The sequence below is a fragment of the Pelodiscus sinensis genome, chromosome 18 (assembly GCF_049634645.1).
Source record: "Pelodiscus sinensis isolate JC-2024 chromosome 18, ASM4963464v1, whole genome shotgun sequence".
In the NCBI taxonomy this organism is placed as follows: domain Eukaryota; kingdom Metazoa; phylum Chordata; order Testudines; family Trionychidae; genus Pelodiscus; species Pelodiscus sinensis.
In genome coordinates, this window is record NC_134728.1 from 24,226,105 (window position 1) to 24,247,314 (window position 21,210).

At 47.3% G+C, this 21,210-nt stretch overlaps 2 protein-coding genes across 4 annotated transcripts in view; one reads left to right on the forward strand and one right to left on the reverse strand.

Moving 5' to 3' along the window:
- Positions 1–1,620: 1,620 nt before the first annotated feature.
- On the reverse strand, positions 1,621–16,375 carry LOC112545585 (neuritin-like). Of its 3 annotated transcripts, none has more exons than XM_075901298.1 (4): positions 16,045–16,375; positions 12,225–12,372; positions 3,002–3,239; positions 1,621–1,707 (listed from the first exon to the last, which is right to left on the reverse strand). In XM_075901298.1, exons 1-3 carry the CDS (start codon positions 16,085–16,087, stop codon positions 3,014–3,016), a joined length of 417 nt encoding a protein of 138 aa, XP_075757413.1. In that variant the 5' UTR covers positions 16,088–16,375; the 3' UTR covers positions 1,621–1,707; positions 3,002–3,013. The 3 variants fall into 3 exon arrangements, with proteins under 3 accessions (XP_075757413.1, XP_075757414.1, XP_075757412.1); XM_075901299.1 differs by having other exon boundaries at positions 1,621–2,871; XM_075901297.1 differs by having other exon boundaries at positions 1,621–3,239.
- A 4,187-nt stretch (positions 16,376–20,562) lies between these two features.
- Positions 20,563–21,210, forward strand: part of DBNDD2 (dysbindin domain containing 2) — a 36,271-nt gene continuing 35,623 nt past the window's right edge. Inside the window, exon 1 of the mRNA XM_025184023.2 lies at positions 20,563–20,750. The gene's annotated coding sequence lies outside the window, so the exon portion shown is untranslated. The remainder of the gene's footprint in view (positions 20,751–21,210) is intronic.

The window sequence follows — 21,210 nt, forward strand, 5'->3', positions numbered from 1 at the left end:
GCCCTGCGTGTCACCGTTATGAGCGTGGTGTTAATGTCTTTCCCATCACCTGGAAGTGGAGTTTATGCATCACCTGGAAGTGGAGTTTAAATACCTGCTCATCTTTCCCTGAGCGGTTTCACATTTCTTGGGAGCTGCCACTTCATTGATTTTGTACAGGAGTCTCTCCTTGCTGACAACGAGAGCTGGGTTGTTTAGGAGGTAAATAGTAACTAGGGCAGTAGGCAGAGTGCAAGATGTTAGGAAGGTACTTGTCTTGTCAAGGGTGGCACGAAGGACCTCTTGTTTGCAGTGTCAGCAGAAAGACCAAAGATGTTCTTTGCTGAATGAGAAGCTTGCATACATCTCTGTAATACACCTGGCTAAATCCCAAGGGCTAGCCGTGACTCACTGGTTGGCCCACTAATGTCAGTTAACACGCTAACGCTAGGGATGTAAAGGGATAACCACTTAACTGGTTACCCAGTAAGCATTGCCTTACCGACATGCTTACCGGCGTAACTGGTTAACTAGTGCCTGGCTGACTGGAGCCAGCCCCTGCCTGTGGCATGATGCAGTGGGCCCTGCCTGACTGGGCCCACTGCCCTGGGGCAGTTCAACATATAGTTTAACTGTTTAACATTCTAAATGGAATTTTCCATCCCAAGCTAAAGCACGTTCCTAGATTTGTGAGTTTTTGTTAGAACTTTTATACTTCTTATTCCTCATTCATACGTGCTGGTTTGAACCAATCTCTGTGTGTGAGACAGACTAACAATAAACCCAGACTCCTAGTTTGGGATAACTAACAAATTCTTTCCTACTGTGGTAATGGGAATCCTCAGAGCTGTGCATCTCATCCATACTTTGACCCTAGCTATTGCTTCTCTCTATTCAAAAGGGAAGGATGGATGGTCATGAGTGGCATATTTTAAAGTATACAGAATTAATGCTACAGAGAAAGTAGAGGAGGAGCTTCAGTTTTCCCTGTCTCCTAATTCACAAACAAGGGGACCTTCAATACCATTAAATGATGGAAAATTGAAAACTGATCAAAGGAAAGACTTTTTTCATCCAGCACATTATTAAACAAGAACTCGTCATAGGAAGTTGGTGAGCCCAAGTAAATAGCAAGATTCAGAAAGAGATTGGAGTAATACCAATGACCAGAGCATCTGAAGTTATAATAAGGGAAGCTAACATACATTTTGGAAAGGATATAAAACCATACGCTCAGGTCTTAAACCAATCCCCAATTATTAGGAATGAGGATGAGACTTCAACGGGAACAGATTATCTCACATCTGCCTACTGCAGATTTTTTTGCACCTTTCTCTGAAGCTTTTGGTACTGGCCTGTCAAGGAATAGGTTACCGGATGAGGTGGATCTTGAGTTGGCTCCATTCTGGAAATTTCTGTTCTCTCTGAAGCACTGTATTAGATGTGGAGGAGCAGGCCAGCATTCAGGGTTTTTTTTTTTATTATTATTATTTTTACTTCCTTGCATACTCAGGTAGGGCCTAAGAGACAGTTCTTAGTGCCCTGGAATTGAAAGGGCATGGTTAAGTCATTGCTTTCAACTGCCAAATAACACAGTTGAGTGTTTCAGCATATCCTGAATCACATGCAAGAGTCTCTAGGTATTGCAAATATATTTAATGGCAGTGTTTGAAGCTGTGAGATGAACAATTTTCAGGGCTGCACAGGACGAGACACGGAGTGATTGTTCTATAGACCAAGAAAGTAAGACAGATTATTTCCAATTTGACAGGTGTAGGTTATACAACAAACATTTGATAGTCATGAATTACACAGTCAGTTACTGTGCTGCTCACAGGTGCCTCCTGAGATACTTTTAAAGCAATAGCGTATTCAAAATCTTTGTCTTGCCACTAGCCCAGCGCTCCCCATCTCCCATTGGCTACGTCTAGACCGGCATGATTTTCTGGAAATGCTTTTAATGGAAAAGTTTTCCGTTAAAAGCATTTTCGGAAAAGAGCATCTAGATTGGCACGGACGCTTTTCCGCAAAAGCACTTTTTGTGGAAAAGCGTCCGTGGCCAATCTAGACGCGCTTTTCCACAAAAAAGCCCCGATCGCCATTTTTGCGATCGGGTCTTTTTTGCGGAAAACAAATCTCAGCTGTCTACACTGGCCCTTCTGCGCAAAACTTTTGCACAAAAGGGACTTTTGCCTGAACGGGAGCAGCATGGTATTTCCGCAAAAAGCACTGATTTACAGTAGGAAGTCAGTGCTTTTGCGGAAATTCAAGTGGCCAGCGTAGACAGCTGGCAAGTTTTTCCAGAAAAGCGGCTGATTTTCCGGAAAAACTGGCCAGTCTAGACACAGCCATTATGTTTTTCCCTCTTGGTTCCTTAGGAAAAGATTTGCACATAACACAAGACCCATTTAGGCAGCAAGGTGCATCTTACAAGAAACAGACATGTCCGAGATTGTTCTGCAAGGCGGGGCTTCCCCTTGGGGAGAACTTTACTAGCAATATGACAAAGAATGCTTCCTGCCTTTGACAGGTTCAGTACATTCTCCCTGCACTTCAAAAACACCACCAGTAATTGCTTCCTCCTACCCATCACCAATGAAAAAAGGTGGGGAAATTGTCTGGCAGAAACAGGCAGCTGAATAAACAGATGCACTTCCTGTGACTATAGATAGAAGAGTGCAAAAGAGGCTAGCGTTTAGCACTAATCCTGAATTTCCTCCTCAGTGCTCTGGCCCACAGTCTACAGCTTCCAACACTAACACCATGTCAGTGGGAGCTATGGATGCACTTGCAGCTGGACAATGTCAAGTTATAGCAAGTGTTGAGTTTGATTAATCATGTAAGTTATGTAGAGACAGTGCAACCAAGGAGATGCTGCTGAGGCTCATGGACCTGGAATAATAAAATCAAGTGTGTATCAAGCACCATATGCCGTATTTCTCAAAGGAGGGTTGGAAATACTACATTTCTGATCAGAACTACTCTTATGTCACTGACAGTACCTCTTCATTCCAATACTTACCAAGGGCTCCATTTACAAATTGAGCCAAGTGACTATCAGAGGGATGCTTAAGACAACAAAGTTTGAAACATTTGTCACGCTGAAGCTATGGGAGCTGTTGGGACTGCAGAGATCAAACAAGCTGCCTTGGAATTTGATTTTTCTAGATTCCTTTTTCAGAGTCTCCCAGATATTGGCTGCCTCCTTCTGGCATTCCCAAAGAGCAGTCATGGTGCACATGTGAAATTCATCCCAATACCTATAGCCAAGGGAAGATTGGAAGCTGTTAGGTTCTGTCTTGGATCTTTCTACTCTTTGGCATTTTAAATGAACTTTCTCCCCACTGGAAACTGTCTGTTCAGTTGGCCCCAACACTTATATTTGGAGAACTTATTTGGCATGTGATAGCTGTGTGTTCGGCATTATGCAATGCCTCAATATAGAGCCTTAGTCCTGAACTGCTTAGAGTGTAAGACCCTGATCCTGCAATGAGCTTCTCACATGAGGACTCCTACACTTCCTTGAGTGCAGTTGGGTTCTGCACAGGCTTATGGCTCTACCTGAACTGAGACAGCAAGATCAGAGCCTTAAAGAGAAACAGAAGCCAGATGCACTGGGAAATGTGTGGGAGACTTGACCCAGTGGTGGTTTTAGTTAATGGAATCCTAGAACGAGAGAGTTACAAGGGACTGCCAGGGTTATTTTGTCAATTTCCTACCAAAATGCAGGCTTTGTTAGGTGTAAACCATCCTGGACAGATGACTAGCCAGCAGGAGCAGCCTGAGACCGGCTGCGGCAGCTGGCGCCCTAGTCGGAAGGCATGATGGGCGCCCCCGCCTGCACAGCCGTCAGTGGCCGTGACGTCATCATCGGGCGCTCGGGCCCGCGGTACCCTAAGCAACTGCTTAGTTTGCCTAGGTCCACGGGCCACCCCTGCTAGCCAGTCTCCAATGGAGGAGCTTCCACAACCTCCTTAGGCAGTCAGTTCCATTGTCCTACTGTTCTTACTGGAAATTTAGCTTTTTACCTCCCCACTCTCATGTCATTAATCCCCCTTTCTGATCTCACCGAGCTTATTTGCGAAAAACTAAAATCCCAGACTTGTTGAAGTATTTTTACACTTTTTTGAAAGCCAATTAAATCTATTTTTCATAAACTGATGTGTCCCCTTCTCCTCCTCCCCCCCACCACCAGCCCTATGCTTGGAACTCAAACTGAAAGTGAAACAGATTGAGAACAAATGTTTGACTGATTTCATTGCTGGTCTTTGTTCAGACTGAATGATGGGCACAATGTAAGCACAGACTGGGGATAAAGACATTGGCTCCGGAAAACTTTCAGTGTTCTAATCCAGTGTCTATACGGTATGAAGGATTCACTATTATTTTTATAAAAACCAGGACTATGTAGCACTTTAAAGACTAACAAAATGGTTTATTAGGTGATGAGCTTTCGTGGGCCAGACCCACTTCCTCAGATCAGATTTTTGATCTGAGGAAGTGGGTCTGGCCCACGAAAGCTCATCACCTAATAAACCATCTTGTTAGTCTTTAAAGTGCTACATAGTCCTGGTTTTTTTTCAGCTACATTTCTATCACTATTATTTTTATGTACCTCATTTTTTTTTTTTTTACTTGATATCATGCCGGACTGATAGAAGTTAAAAACTCTATTAATAGGGTGGTGGTAGAGGAAGAAACAGGAAATGAAACAATGACAAAAATAAGACACTTTGAAGAAAATACCAAAGGTTTTGGATAAAACTATGTAGAATTGATTGAAGAATGCCTGGCTTGAAGTAAGCCAACAAGATTTTTTCTTCCCATGCCTGAACCTAGGATCAAAGGGAGATCTAATACCTTAAAGACCCTGGTCTCGGGACGCAGGAGGGGTGCGCAGGCAGTAGTGGCTGGACAGGAATCTCTGACATAGAGGAAGGATGTTCAGGGGTTGTGTGTTGCTTCCAGCCCTGGAGTAAACAGCTCTGGGCTTAGTGGAATTTAACTAATCTTTCTTCTTTCCTTGCTAGCATTGGATAAATCCCATATGAGCTTTTGTTGTTTTATCCCTTCTCTCTGCATACTGTGTGTTGGTACTGAATGCATAATGCTGTTTTGGAGAACCTGGTTTTGAGTCACTTTAATTGGTTGCTTCTAGGGGCCTGCGGAGGAAAAGGGTTTACAGAGCCCAGATGCGGCTGGCATGGCATGTCATCACGGTAGGGAAACGGGGCTCCCACACAGAGATCTAGCCCAAGAGCAGTTGGACTCTGGGGTTCTGTCATTTGCAGGAAGGCCTGTCATCTGATGGGCTCTCAAGGGGAATTGAAGGGATCCAAAGAGCAGCTCACCCTTTAACTCTGACAGCGTCATTTGTAGAAGAGGCGAAGAGAATTTTTTATAACATGGGGACCCAATTCTGTTATTTGGTTACATTATGTCCCTTTTATGCTTCTGGGACAACATGAAGGAATAAGAGGAGGGCCCCCTGAGAAAACCCTCTGTGCAGGGAGCCTCCAGGCCAGCAGAGGAGAGCTATACTGCCCTGTCCTGCCCCAGGTTGCTGAAGGTAAATAGGTCCATCTACAGTCTCTTGAGTTATTAGACCTGATGGTGAATTCTCCTATGTCATGTTACTGGGTTTGCTGGCCATATTCCTCACTGAGGGATTTGATACACACATCTAGATGCTCCATCTCAAATCGGGGAGGTTTGAGCAGACTAGGGCCGCCCCTGCAGCCAGATGGACTAGCTGCTAGCAAGTGGCGCCCTAGGCGAACCATGCAATCAGCGCCCCTGCCTCCAAACCCCTCAATGATATTGCGCCACCATTTGGTGCCCCGTTTAACTTGGCGCCCTAGGCAACTGCCTAGTTTACCTATATGGACGGGCCGCCCCTGTCTGGCTGGGGTCAGCACCACAAGCATGGGAAGACCACTTCTTTCTTGTTTCCTGGAAATGTCCACAATTTCTTCTTGAAGTATAGACATATGAGTGCTTTTCTTTTTAAATGGGATTGATGTCAGAACACCAGCTGCACAGAGTTCATTAAATAAAGCCAGTGTGGCAGAATAAATGTCTGGAGACCATAATGAGAAACATTGGTGCTAACAAGGTAAGCTCTTGTGTTCATTAGGGAGCTGCACGGCAGTACCCTGCAGCCGCTAAACAGGAAAACACAGCATGGTCAGGTAGGGGGTTAAAAATGATCTCTCTCTTCAAGCAAAAGATTAAGTGGGGCAGGGGAGAGAGAATGTCAACTTTTAGTGGTGGTTCTACTTTCAGCTGGGTGGTCACAATTCCCACAATGCTTCCCTCTTCCCAGGCTCCATCTGTTCAGCTAGACAGGCTATGATCAAATGACTTATCCGTGTTGGGCTTCAGGGAAATACTGCACGATCAGAAATGAAGAACAAATGGTGCCGATTTCATACTAGGCTGCCTTCCAAAGCATCAATTATTCTGATCTCCATATCTGTCAGTGGCCTCTGTATCTCACTCCTGGAGAGAACATGGCACAGGAGGGGCTGGAGAAAACCATCCTACATCAGCTAAGCTGTAGATGGCAAAGGGAGAGTTAAGAGCTAAAGGCCAATAAGGGCAAGTTTATATTGCAGGGCAAAAGTCAAATTAAGATACGTAATTTCAGCTACGTCAACTGGGTAACTTAAGTCAAAATAGCTTATTTTGCCTTTTGGCGCTGCCTACACAGCAGGGAATGGAAAGAAGAATGCTCTTTGACTTCCTTTACTCCTTATGAAATGAGGGTTACAGGAGTTGGAGTAAGAAGTCCTCCAGCTCGACATTATTTCGAAATAACAGCTTGCTGTGTAGACGCGCACTCTGTTATTTTGAAATACTTCAGAATAACTGATGTTAACGCTGCTGTGTAGATGTACCCTAACTGCCCAAGATAATACTTAGCAGAAAAGGGAATAGTGACTATTTTCCTTCAGCTCAATAGCCCAGGTTGTCTTGCAGGGTAGTCTATCCACTAAGAACTGCACAAGAGCCCCTGCTAGCGTGGTCAGGACTCCAGTGCCACATAGCACCATCTGCAGTTCCAGTCTTTCACTGGTAATCCATATTTGTTTTCAGCCACTCCAGCAGCTTCCTAGAAAATCAGGTATTATTGCAAATTGGAACAGAAATCAATTTCTTTAGAAATTAAACCAACTTTGTTTTTTAGAAACACCAAAGAGCTGTTTAGTAAAAGTCAAAAAGTGCAGTGGTATGATATGCTGTTGTGTGCTGCCAGGAAGAGATACAGGCTACAATTTGCAGTATGACACATGGATTCCACTGAAAGCCCCTTTAAAGGAACTTGGGCATTTTCTACAACTAGCAAGATCCTATTTATCTTCCTTTCCTAATTCAAGCCAGAATCTTTGCCCAGCATTATCACTCCAGGCGGTTTTCCATGCTAACCCCTTCTAATGCTTATGGAAGTTCTAGTTTGTACATGGGATTTGTCATTTTAAAACAATTAATGAAAAATGTACAAAATGTTCTATTTTCAAAATTAGTTTGTTTAATGCTGGGTGGACCTGACACAAAACATTTTGGTTTGTCAAAATAAATGGAGACATTTCATTGCAGGTCAGTGTGATATTAATCTGTGTGTTTGAGTTGTCATGCTACCTCAAGGGACTTACAGTTCAAGTCTTTCATGCCCCTTTCCTTCTCAATGGACAAGATCTCCCATGATGCACCAGTTCAAGACAAAAGCCAAGTGTGACATACTGGAATTTTCCATGGCATAAACATTCTGATTTGTGACCAGCTTTACTAGCTTGGGCCTCATGTTTCTCCTCTTTAGAGCTGGTCTACATTAGAAAAGATGCAATGGTTCAAGTAAATTGATTTAAAATCAGTCTAGTTCAAGTGGTACAAACCTGCAACGCGCACACACTTGAAACAGTTTAATCATTGCCCAGATTGGTGTAGTTTAATTCCATGCTAACTAAAACCCACTTGGATTAAACTAGTTAGTCTGTGTCTACATCAGAGTTTGCACTAGTTTAAATAGATCTATTTAAAATTGATGTAGCTACGCTGGTGTAGCATTACTAATGTGGAAAATGGGTGAGTTTCAGATTTGGTTCACAGTACAGACTTGGGGAAAGTCACGTGTGCAAAGGTGATGGGAAAGAGCCATCAAAAACCAAAGAGTACTTAGGCCAGGTTTATGTACACCTGGCAGTGTGGGAGAGGTTACTTTGCACCTGGCTGCTGGGTCAGGTTCCATTACTGGGATGAAGGCAGGGTTACTCCAAAGATCCCCCAGGAAATCAGAAAGGCAGCTTTTCCTTCAGGGCACTTACTATCTAGAACTCCAATCTGTTCTCTGAACCAGCCTAGCAAGGCACCAGAGTTTTAACAAAGATCTCTCCTCCTATCTCACCGTTCTAATCCACTGGGAGGCCTAATGTTAGTTTTCAGGACACTCCAATTTAGTGGTTAAAGCCAACAGGAACAAGAGGGCACAGCTCTTACTGACCAGTCAAAGAGGAAGGGGGTCAATTCAAGGAGAAGTGGGGCAGCTCCCTTCTACTTTTAGCTTAGACTGAGGATGCTGTGCTCAGCCCACTACGCCCCATGCACAACCACGCACACCCCACTTACTTTTACCACTCTATAGCCTTTGTTACTTGGGCTATAAGATGGCAGACGTATCCCAGAAATAGATCTTGTGAACTGTGACAGGGTGGCCCGCCCTGCACTCAAGCCCAGGGAAACCACCTGGAGCCGGGGGTGGAGAGGGCCCCACCCACACAGCCCTACTGGGCATGCTCTGAGGGGAGCCAAGATATAAAAGGCTGCTGCCCTGCTCAGAAGGGGCAGACCATGGTCTGAGTGGGAGCTAGCACCCAGCTGCCAGAGAGGGAGTTGCTAGGACTGCTGAATGTGCTGCTGCCAGGCCTCAGCCGGGCTCGGCCCCAGCAACGGAGCCGCTGGCCGACCCCCTGTGACCCAGGCACCAGACTGGACACTGCTGACGCTGACTGGGGAAGTGTCGCAACAGCCACCCGACCAACGCTGACAGGTGGGACCGCTACGGGCCGGGGGTAGGAAGTGACCCAGGGCAGGGAGTTGGAAAAGCCCCTGAGGGCTTGGTGTGTTGTGGGGAGGACCCCCTGCCGAGCCAGTGGTGGGAGCCACCCGCCACTCATAGGGCCCTGGGTCAGGGCCCGGTGGAGAGGGAGGGCCTGGGCCCCCCTACCCCTCCTGCCCTGAACCCCGGCGAGTGGGGCGCTCGGCCTGAGGACTAGGCTACAGAGCCCTCATACTTTGGGACTAGGCCAGTGGGCCGTATTACCCCTAAAAGAGGGGCATTGCACTTTGGGGCTAGGCCCAGGTGAGCTGAACAATGTCCTGGATGGGGGTGGCAACCCCAAACTAGGGGGGAGCCCCCTGACATGAACTTAATGGTGTCAGCTAAACAGAGATCTCACCCCTTATGAAGCTGGAGATACATATGTAAATAATTGGCTCCTGGATTGCATTACTTTCTTCAGAGCTATCTTAAATGATCTGTAACCTATATTTAAAACTGACACTGAGTTGTCTTGTGACCTTAGCCATATCACCTCCTTCCTCTGTTCTTCAGGTACACCTATAATCTGGGGATAGTGATCCTTCTCTGCATAGGGGCATGGAAGAAGCTGTAAGGTGAATGTTTGGGAAGCACTGAGATCCCTGGATAGAAAGTGACAGGAAGAAAAGAGAAGCATCCTGTACCCCTTTCAGAGCAATGTTCCCCTTTGCTCCACATTCTTGCACAACAGTAGGAGGTTGGCTTCTCTCCATCTGGGACAAATAGCTCCTGTACTAAAGGTCAGGGATCCTGCAGAGAGCTGGTAGGAGTCTCCAGTGGTGCTGGAGTTCTGTCAGGTTCCAATTTCCAATTGCTTGGGCTGGTGGGCTTCTCAGCTCGGTCCTGTATCTTTCTTCCCTGGCAAAGGGTTGCCTGTGGCATCTCGTTCCTGTTCCCATGCAAGGCTAGGAATTCATTTCAGTTTTCAGCAGCCCCATCAATCCCAGTCCCACTGTTTGTCCCTTTTTCTAACTCTGAGGTAGGAGAGAAATGCCTTCATTCCCATCCTGCCTGTCATTTCCAGCCCTCCCCCTTTCTTTTCATTCCCTATTAGTTTCAAATGTCCTTCCTCCTCTAATCTTCTGAGCCCTCCTCCTTGGGTGGAAAGGTTTACACCACCCAGTACATCTGTTTTTCCTTTGATTGCTTTCTGCACCTCCTTATTCCCTCCCACACCACCAGCCTTTTCACTCTGTGGATTCATTGCTGGGGGTGCTCGAAACTCCAAGCACCTTCATTTATCTCTGCCAACTTTTCATTTTCTCTCTTCGTCCCCCTCTTCTCACTTGCATTAATTCATTCTGTTTCAATCCAAGGTTTCCCTGAACATGCTCTGTGGTGAATTCCAGCAGCTTTGCTATTTTACCCCCTTCTTGCTTTCCCCTTGTGGCATAGTGGGGGTGCTGTCTGCTCAGTGACCCGGGGTCCCCCTGCACTGTGATGGGAGATTCTCACTGACTCTCCTAAATGTGTATTAACCCAGGCTCAGCCTCCCAGGGAGAGACAAAGGAAGGAGGGCAGAGACTAGCACCTGGCTGGGGGGTAGGGCTGGAGGAGGATTTTAGTTTTCGGTCTGGTTTCACGGAGGAAGCAGCCTAAGCAAGGGGCTGGGATTTAGGGGCCCAGTCTCCCCCATCTCAAGGGGAGCTGAGGCATCCTAGGCCTGGCCCTGTAACCGGATTACATCTATGCTGTGCTGTATCTTGGAGAAGCCAATAAACTCCCTCTATTCTACTGGCTGGTGGAGTCTGTCTGTGCCACTACGGGGGTGCAGGAGTCGGGGGAACCCCGACGTGCCATCACACCCTTCGGTCCTGATTAGGTTATCACCCCTGGTAACTGAATGGCTCCTCCACCTCCACCTTCGGAACTCGGGCTGCAAAGCTCATCTGCTCACTGATTGGCCTGAAATTAATAGACTTTCACTAGGAGCAAGCTGGGCCTTGACCCTGCAGCATGGACCCTTGAGTTCAGCTTGCTTTTAGGCTGCTGAAACCTGATTAAATGCAGTTTGCAGTGTGATGCCAACTGCTATTGTGTGCTTAGTCCTCAGCGTGGCCTACCCTGGCAGGGTTGTTTGACACCTTTCTCACTGTGGGTAAGAGAATGTGTCTCATGAGGCCCTAAAGGCTAGAACCATGCTTAGCTGGAACCTTTATCTCCACCTCCACTAGCTGGGTGCAAAGCGTCTGCTGCCAGAATCTGAAGCTACGTCTACACTGCAGGCTTCTTGTGCAAGAAGCTTTTTGCAGAAGAGATCGTATGCAAAAACTTCTTGCACAAGAGCGCATCCACACTACAAAAGCGCATTACAAAAGCAATGTGCTTTTGCGCAAGAGAGCATCCAGACTGCACGTACGCTCTCTCGAAAGAAAGCTCTGATTGCCATTCACAAAACAGCCACCAGGGCACCTGTGCTTTTTTCGATTGGCTCTTTTTGGGCAAAAACCCCGTTGCCCACCCACACACACCTGTTTGCACAAGAGCTCTTGCACAAAAAGGAGTTCTTCCTTGTAGAAAGAGGAATACCTACACTGCGAAAACCCCTCTGTTCTGTCAATTTACTCTAAATTTACTTGCGCAAAAACACGTGTGAGGTATGGACACTCCGTGGGTTTTTGCGCAAAAATTGATGTTTTTGTGCAAAAACCCTGTAGTGTAGACGTAGCCTGAGGGTGGGGAAGAAATTATTAAGGACTGGCTCCATGGTAAATGCAAACTGCAGCCTCTGACCCAGGTCCTGCCAGGGCTGAGAAGCCAGAGGGCAGTGAGCTCCTGGCTTATATTTGAAAGAAATCTTTGTCAGAGCAGTGAGAGGCAAGCACAGAATCCCAGTGGAGCAGAGTATCTAAACCCTTAGAAGTATCTATTGAGACGGCTAAAAATGTACAATAATAATAATACCCAAAACTACACTGTATGGTTTGCATCCTCGGCTTGCATCGGGAGTCCCTGGAGGGTCTGCTGACTCCCTGTCCTGCAGCCTCTGTGATGCCTTATTGTCCAAGTCTGCATGGGACTGTGAGTATTAGGGTGCATGATTACCTGGGTGTGTGTTCTGCCTCTCGGGTCCGAGTGAGCATGGCAGCATGTGCATTTGCCATGTGTTCGTAGGGAAGAAAAGCCACAGCTAGGATTTGCTACTCACCCGCAAATAGAGTGCAGCCCCTGCACGTCATCCCCGGCTGCCTCCTCGTAGCTGGCCATGTTTTCCCCCAGTTTTAAGATGCAGTCAGAGAAGCCTTGGTAAATGTTTTCACATTTAGTTTCTGAGGCCAACGACCTGCTCAAATAGCCTATAAACCAAAAAGGGGATTTATGTAACAGTGTGGCAACCAGCCCTGCATCAACCCAGTGTGGTCGCCTCCTCACCACTTCTAGCATTTTCTTTGGGAAAGGAGCCATGTTCTCTGAAGGGCTCCACACATGTAAAAGCCTGTTGAGCAGTGGTGGGCACCCTGCAGCCTGTGCGTCACCTGCAGCACTCCCCCCTCCCCTTCCTCCGGGTTCTGTGTGTGGCTTGCACGCGAGATTGCCAGATTCTGCTGGTTTTTGTCTGCACAGTGTTACCAAAGTGACAAATACGTAAAGCCAAGGCACATGAAGTGAGGTATGTGCACACAACATTGCCTGTAAGAGCCATGCACTCCCTCTGCATCCAATCAAAGTGCTGCTACGGTTCAATCAGCACACCGTGCAAATGCTAGGACATACTGGGTCAGACCAAAGGTCCATCCAATCCTGTACACTGTCTTCTGATAGTGGTCAATGCCAGGAGCCCCAGAGGGAATGAATAGAACAGGAAATCATCAAGTCATCCCTCCCCGTCACCCGTTCCTAGCTTCTGACAACCAGAGGCTAGAAACACCATTCCTACCTATCCTGGCTAATAAACATTGATGGCTCTATTCTCCATTAATTTATCTAGTTCTTTTTTGAACCTTGTCAAAGTCCTGGTCTTCACTACATCCTCTGGCAAGGAGTTCCACAGGTTGACTATGTTGTGTGAAGAAACAGGTTTTTTTTTTTGTTTTAAACCTGCTCCTTATTAATTTCATTTGGTGACCCCTAGTTCTTGTGTTATGGGAACAAGTAAATAACTCTTCTTTATTTACTTTCTCCACACCAGTCATAATTGTATAGAACTCTATCTCATCCCACCTTGGTCTCCTCTTTTCTAAGATAAAAAAGTCGCAGTCTTTCCAATCTCTCTTCATATCAGACCTGTTCCAAACCCCTCATCACTTTGTTGCCCTTTTCTGAACCTTTTCCAATGCCAATATATCTTTTAGATGAGGTGACCACATCTGTATGCAGTATTCAAGATGGAGGCGTACCGTGGATTTATATAGAGACAATAAGATATTTTCTGTCTTATTCTCTATCCATTTTTAAGGATTTCTAACATTCTGTTGGGTTTTTTTGACTGCCACTGCACAGTGAGTGGATGTTGTCAGAGAACTATCCACAATGACTCCAAGATAGCTCTCTTGAGTAGCTGTAGCCAAATTAGTCCCCATCATATTGTATGTACAGTTGGGATTATTTTTTCCAATGTGCATTACTTTACATTTATCAACATTAAATTTCATTTGCCATTTTGTTGCCCAACCACTTAGTTTGGTAATTTTTTTTGAAGCTCTTCACAGTCTGATCTGGTTTTAACTATCTTGAGCAGATTAATATAATCTGCAAATTTTGCCACCTACAGATCATTCTCCAGATCATTTATAAATAGGTTGAATAGGATTGGTCCCAGAACAGACCCTTGAGGGACCCCACTAGTTACCTCTCTTCATTCTGAAAAATGACCATTTATTCTACCCTTTGTTTCCTGTCTTTTTAACCAGTTATCAGTCCATGAGAGGACCTGCCCTCTTATCCCATGACCGCTTGCTTTACTAAAGAGCCTTTGGTGAGGGACCTTGTCAAAGGCTTTCTGGAAATCTAAGTACATTGTATTAACTGGATCCCCCTTGTCCACATTTTTTTTTTTTTTTTTTTTTTTACCCCCTCAAAAATCCTAGTATATTAGTAAGGCATGATTTCCCTTTACAGAAACCATGTTGACTTTTCCCCAACAAATTATGTTCATCTATGTGTCTGACAATTCTATTCTTTACTATAGTTTCAACTCATTTGCCTGGTACTGATGTTAGATTTACCAGACTGTAATTACCAGGATCACCTCTAGAGCCCTATTTAAATATTGGTGTCACTTTAGCTATCTTCCAGTCATTAGGTACAGACTCTGATTTAAAAGACAGGTTACAAACCACAGTTAAAAGTTCCACAATTTCACATTGGAATCCTTTCAGAACTCTTGGGTGAATGCTATCTGGTCCTGGTGACTTGTTACTGTTAAGTTTATCAATTTTTTCAAAACCTCCTCTAATTACACCTCCATCTGGGACAATTCCTCAGATTTGGCACCTAAAAAGAATGGCTCATCTTTGGGAATTCCCCTAACATCCTTAGCTGTGAAGACCAAAGCAAAGAATTCATTTAGTTTCTCCACAATGAATTTATCTTCTTTGAGTGCTCCTTTGACATTTTGATAGTCCAGGGGTCTCATTGGTTCATGCTTCTGATGTTCTTAAAAAAACATTTTGCTACTTATTACTTTTTGATTTTTTGGCTAGCTGTTCTTCAAACTCCTTTTTGGATTTTCTTATTATCGTTTTAAACTTAATTTGACAGTTTATGTTCCTTTCTATTTTCCTCACTAAGATTCTACATTTTAAACAATGCCTTTTTATCTCTCACTGCTTCTTTTACTTGGATGTTTAGCCCCGGTGGCACTTCTTTGGTTCTCTTACTGTGTTTTTTAATTTGGGGTATACATTTAAGTTGGTGTCTTGAAAAGTTTCCATGCAGCTTGCAGGGATTTTACTTTGTCCTTGTACCTTTTAATTTCTGTTTAACCTCCTCATTTTTGTGTTCTATGATCTGTGCTATAGGGGAGGTCAGATGAAGATCTTGGGTATGGTCTGGACTTGGAATCTATGGCTGTGTCCAGACTTGACGGTTTTTTCGAAAAAAGTAGCCTTTTTTCGAAAACTTCCCCTGAGTCTAGACTACAGCCGCGTTCTTTCAAATTTAAATCAAAAGAATGCAGCTTTTCTTTCGATGGTGGAAAACCTCATTTCACGAGGAAGAACGCCTTTTTTCGAAAGTGCTCTTTCCAAAAAAGGCGTTCTTGAATGCAAACAGGGCTTCTTCGAAAGAGAGCATCCAGACTGCCTGGGTGCTCTCTTTCGGAAAAAGCGGCTTGCTTTTTCGAAAGTACTGCTTGCAGTCTAGGCGCTCTTTTTCGAAAGAGGCTTGCAGTCTAGACATAGCCTATGAGACGGATATCAAAGAGTCCTGTGTGGTGGGAGAGAAGAGGCTGCTCTGGCTGAGGCGCTTAGTTTATTCATTGTGTGTCCTTCCCTCTATGACCCGAGACAAGAGCCTGGCTAAGCAGCCCGCAGGGCTCCGAGCCAACCCCCCCTGCTCCATGCCTAGGGGACGGGCAGCCGTGCCCCCTCCCACGGCGAGGGGCTGCTTAGCCGTCGCTGGGAGGAGCGGAAACGCGGCAATTGCAAGCCACTGAGTCGCCCAGGAAGGAAAGCCCCGGGTGAGGTTCTGCTGCTGGGCAGGTCTCGCCCCCGCCGCGGGTCAGACGGGAAGGGCCCGCGGCTGGGCGCTGGCGCGCGGGGATGCGCTCCCTGAAGCCGCAGCTGCCTGAGCCCGACCGCCGAGGGCAGCCCCCCGCTGTGGGCGCCTCCAGCTACCCCGGCCGGGCACCCAGGGGGCGCCAGAGGGCAGCGCGGGGGCGACCCCACCGGGCGGTGCTGTGCGCGGTGGCGGGGGTCTCTACGCGGGGCTCTATGCGGCCTCGCCCCGCGGCGGGACCCGGCCCGCGCTGCGCTCGCCCCAGCGTGTCCCCTGCGGGACCCGAGCCGCGCGGGGTGCCCGTCCCTTACCCAGCGTGAGGAGCAGCAGCGCCGTGCCCAGCCTCTGGCCCATCGCCTCCTCCGGCGGCTCCGCTCCTCAGGGGCTCCGGCGCGGCTCGCTGCCCGGGACCCGCAGCAGCCCGGCGCGGCAGGGGCAGGCCATGGTGCTGGAGACTCAGCGATCGCCCTGCCCGGCTCCAGCTGCCTCTCAAGCCCTTTGCCTGTCCCGGGGCTTCTGCCCCCTGGCCGCTCGGTCCGCGCTGGGCCCCCCAGTGCAGCTTGCGGGGGGATGAGGAGCCCCGCGGGGAGTCCCCTTAACACCCATCCACCAGCTCCCTTCCCCAGCAGCTCCTGGCCCGGCACCGCTGGGCGGCTCGGGCATCTGGAGAGTTCAGCTCCCTCCCCGGCCCCTTCTCCTCCCCCCGCTCCCTGCTCCTCCCACAGCCCCGCCACCCCACACCTGAGCCTGGCTTCTGCGGGAGAGGGGTAGCCCAGCCCCTGGGCACGCTCAAGGGGCGGTGCCTGGGAGGGGATAGGGGATAGGGAATACTGGGGGGCGGGGGGATATTCCTCCTCTCATATATTCCCCCCCCCTTCCATCCTAAGTGAGGGGCCCGGCATCAGGAAACCCACGAAAGTGCATCAGCAAGCAGGTTAGTTCCCAGCCTTGGGGGTTGTTACCAATCCACCCCCTTTCCCCCTTTTTTTTTTTAGCCGGGGCCAGACTGACCTGGCACCTTCTGGTTCCCCAGGTGTGGCAGGTTGGGCCCTGGCTTTGTCAGGACACTTTTCTAAAGAGCAGCCTTGAGAGCCACCTAACCATGGTCCAGAGAGGAGGCTCAGAAGAAAGGAATTGAATGTAGGGGTCTTCTGTGCTCATGCTGCCTGGCAGTCAGGTACCCACTCCCCTTATGAACAGGTACACCTGGTGGCACACACACAAACATTCTCTATGGAGACACACTTGCACTTTGTCAATGTATAGATCCCATCACATACCCACACAAACACCCCCAGGTACACTCACTCGCACACCCTTACAAACACAGATCCCATCATGCACCTGGGTGCGCACACTCCCAAATGCACACATTCCCAAACACATGCACAGAAACAGCTCCCATGGACACACATTCCCATTCCCTTACAAACATACAGATCCTATCGTGTACACATACACACAAACTCCCAAACATACATAATAAGCCCACGCTCTCAGACACACAGAAACATCCCAGTCTCACACACATTTCTCTCTCCCATTCACCTTCTCCCTCACCGGCAAATAGCGCTTGTGCAGACTCAGTGGAAGGAATATTTTAGGCCACCAGCTGTTTTTTGGAAGGCGAAGTGCAGCTCCCTGTCATCATGTGCAAAGCCATCTTTGTCCTCCTTCAAATCCTCTCTTAAAGCTCTCCTCTGCCAAGATGCCTACAACATATTTCACAGCACTTAGGCTGCTGGTGTGCTAAGACCACAGCCCGCCATGCTGACCAATATTATGTTTCCTGGTACTGCCCTTCTGTCCGTATCCATCTCATTTTAACCTTATATTGTAAGTTCTTCAGGGCAGGAATGTTTTGTACTGTGCATATACAGCACCTCACTCGGTGGGATTCTGATCCTTGTGTGGGGCTCCTGGGTGCTACTGCAATACAAATTCATAAATAATAACAGTAACCATGAACCATTTTGAACCAAAGAAACCAGCAGCAGGGAACTGGCATGTGAGGTTCTCAGCTGTGGCTGGGACAGGAGGATTTTATGCCCCAGGGCTTCCTTCCAGAGATAGGCTGTCCCAAGGGAGCGGTTGCTAAAAGAAGAGGCATTTATCTGAGATTACCAGACCCATTGATGAGGGGGAGGGGAACAAATGGGGCAGCTGCCCCAGGCCAGGAAATTCAAATGGGCCCTGGGGCTCTTGGATGCCTCTACTGCAGCAGCAGTGGTAGCCAGAGCCCTGGGCCCTTTAAACCGATGCCAGAGTGCCACATGGCACACTTTGGGTGGTTCAGAGGGCTGGATAGGAGAGGGAGGGTTTGCAGTTCGGTGCACTCTGGGGTGGTGCTGCAGTCTGGCTGTCCAAGCCCCATCCCTTATGCCCGAGGTCCTGCCCCTTCCAGGTGCACGGAGCTGGACCCCCTTTCCTCACCTTGCCCAGGGGCCTGGCAATTCTGTCAGCTCCCCTCAAGAAACTGTGCAAAGTATAGAGGGCACTGAGCAGCAAAGCTAGAGATAGGAAAAGGAGCAACAAGGATTGACACGTGGAGATGGCAAGGGGTATTGGAGACTCAGGGCATGATCCAAAGGCCCTTGGATTTCAGCCCAGTTCAGGTCAGGCTAACTAGGGTTGTCAACTATGGTTGGATGTATTCCTGGAGATTTCAGCACATGTCCTAATCTTTACTTAAAGATTAATCTTTAATTCTGGGAGATGCTAGGCCAATCCTGGAGGGTTGGCAACCTGAGGTCAGACCCAAATAGAAAAACCGTCCTGGCCAATAAGCTGCCACCAGAGCTGAAATGGTAAATGGACACAAGGGATCAAACCCCAGACACAGCATGTGAACCAGCCTGCGCAAGTGGTGCCCACTCCCACCTCCCACACCTGACTCATCTTGTCTTTTTCCCTTTAGGCTTTATCACAGCCAATTCCCTAAACTGAATTGTAATGCAAAATCCTAGTGCCACCTGCTGGCCTCTTCTCTTGTTTCATGGAGGACATGGATTAGATTACAGCAGGGCTACTCAATTTTAGAAGCCCCGGGGACCACAAAGATACTCACAGCACATGCAGAGGGCCACCGCAACTTAAGTGTGGTTGCATATATATGCAAATATACACAAGTTATTTCACACTGATGGGCATGAATACAAAGATTAAGGCAAGACTACACAACACGCAGGCTCCATTGAAGTCAGTTCTGCTGATATTAATAAAATGCAATATTTACTCGATTTCCACCCATAGGACAGCACTTTTAATGAGCAATGGCAGTCCAGGAATTTAACTACTAAAACACATATCAACAGAAGACCATTATATTGACTACTTTTTTCTTTTGGCTCCCACCCACGTGTTGAGCCCTGTGTAAATCCAAACTGCACCACGGGCCACAAATAAACGGGCCACAGGCCGCATGTGGCCCACAGACCATGTGTTGAGTAGCCATGGATTACAGAGTTTCCCAAAGTGTGCTCTTTGGAGCCCTGGGGAGGTACAGGAGCTCTGTGAGAAAATATTAATGACAGTTATATGATCCTGTTGTTTAGTAACTAACTTTCTGATTGTTTTCTTGGGGGAGGGGGGAAAGAATTTATAAGAAATATTCAAGAAATAAAAACAGAATTCCAAAACTTGCCCTATGTATTTGGATACCTATTGAATTAAAAATCATGATATTTTAAGGGCTCCGCCAGATATTCAAGATTCCTTATGGACTCCACATCTGAAAAAGTCTGGGAAACCCTGGATTAGAAAGTTGAGGACTTTCAAGTGCCCTTTTTCCATGGAGATTATCACTCTTGTCTCTGTTTTAAAAGTCTCTGCAAACGTTTATGTAACACAAAACCAATGGCAGTAGATCTGCCCTCAGAAGCAACTCACAGTACCAAACTTCTGCCTTGATGCCAATAGCGTTGGGTAGGCTGGGATACTGGAACCACTGTTTATCATGCTGGCTAGTAGTGTTGCATTGTTTCCTTGAGCTCGCTGAATTGCATTTTGTCTTAATTGTAAACTCTTTGTGTTCTTTGTTTGTACATCACCTAGCACAACTGGGCCATGATCCATAGCTGGGATTTTCAGGAGTTACCTACATGCAACCAACCAACAAACTAGTGTGGGCAGGCCAGCCCTTATAAGCAACCCTACAATAACAGATTATTCTTTGTTTGTTTGTTTAAAACAATTCTGCATCATCACAAGATTCTATTTACATATAATCATTCATAATTAATTCATAATTCATATATTTGTTTTCTCAATGATCTCTCGGGATCTAGGTGATATTTTTCCTGAAGGCTTGTACATTTGGCCCCAATCCTGCAAAGACTTATCCATGTGCTTAACTATATGCACAGTAAGTAGTTCAATTAACTTAATTGAAGTCAATGGGGCTAGTCATGGTAAATAAGGCTAAGCACATGTGTAAGTCTTTGCTGGATCAAGGCCTTAAATGTTATCACATAAACAAATCTGCTCTTGCTAAATCTGCCCACCATTGTTTCCATCCCTCCACCCTGTGTGCGTTGGAGATTAAACATACCATTTTGCATAGCTAGAGCTTGGTTCTGCTCTTGCTTACATCCTGTGATGTGGGGGAGGGGTCACTTTTCATTTACACTGGTAGTAATCAGGGCCGAATCCCACCTTTACCCAGACACGCTGTTTCCTGCCCACTCTCACATCACTTCATGGTCTGGGAGTGTCACAGTTCAGCCTAGTGACATCACATTGCAGCATGTTTCACTTGTCACTGTAACAGCACATTAACCCTGCCTGTGACCAGTGTCAAGGCCTTCTTGAAGTGGGAGATGGGCACAGGGTTGTGTCGTTTTCCATTCCCTCCTGGATCTGTGGATTAGGGACAAAGCAAGCTCTTTGGGCTACAGATGTCCCAGGGAATGCCCTTTCTCCTGCCGCAGAGAGAAGAACCCTCCGAGGATGGAGACGGAGAGCATACAAATGACCTTCTGCTAGGACTGTTGGTTTAGGACAAGGAACAAATTGGCTGGTAAACGATGGAGCTCTTCTTTGGGTTTAATTTAAATATAGCAGTATGAGCTAAATCGGTCCCTGAAATAATGCCATTGACTTTAGTGGAGTTCAGGGGAGCCGACAGCCAACACGGGCCCCTCGGCAAGGTGGGGGGGACAACCTGCACTCTCAGAAGGAACAGGGCCTCGGGTGGAAGGGGCGGGGGCGGGAGTGGGGGTGGGGGCGGGGGCGGGGCAGCCAGCCCTCAGAGATGCATGGAGCACACAGCGCAGAGCTCCGGCAGCCATTTAAAGGGCCCAGGGCTCTGGCTGCCGCTGCTGCTGCCAGTCCCTGGAGCAACTGCCCCCTTTGCCCTCCCATTCCCACCCACTGTCGTCGGGCTAGGTGGTGTTTCAATGGAGTTTACAGAGACCAATTACAGTAATTCCTCATTTAACACTATAGATGCATCTCTGAAAATGTTTGAGCTAAGCGAA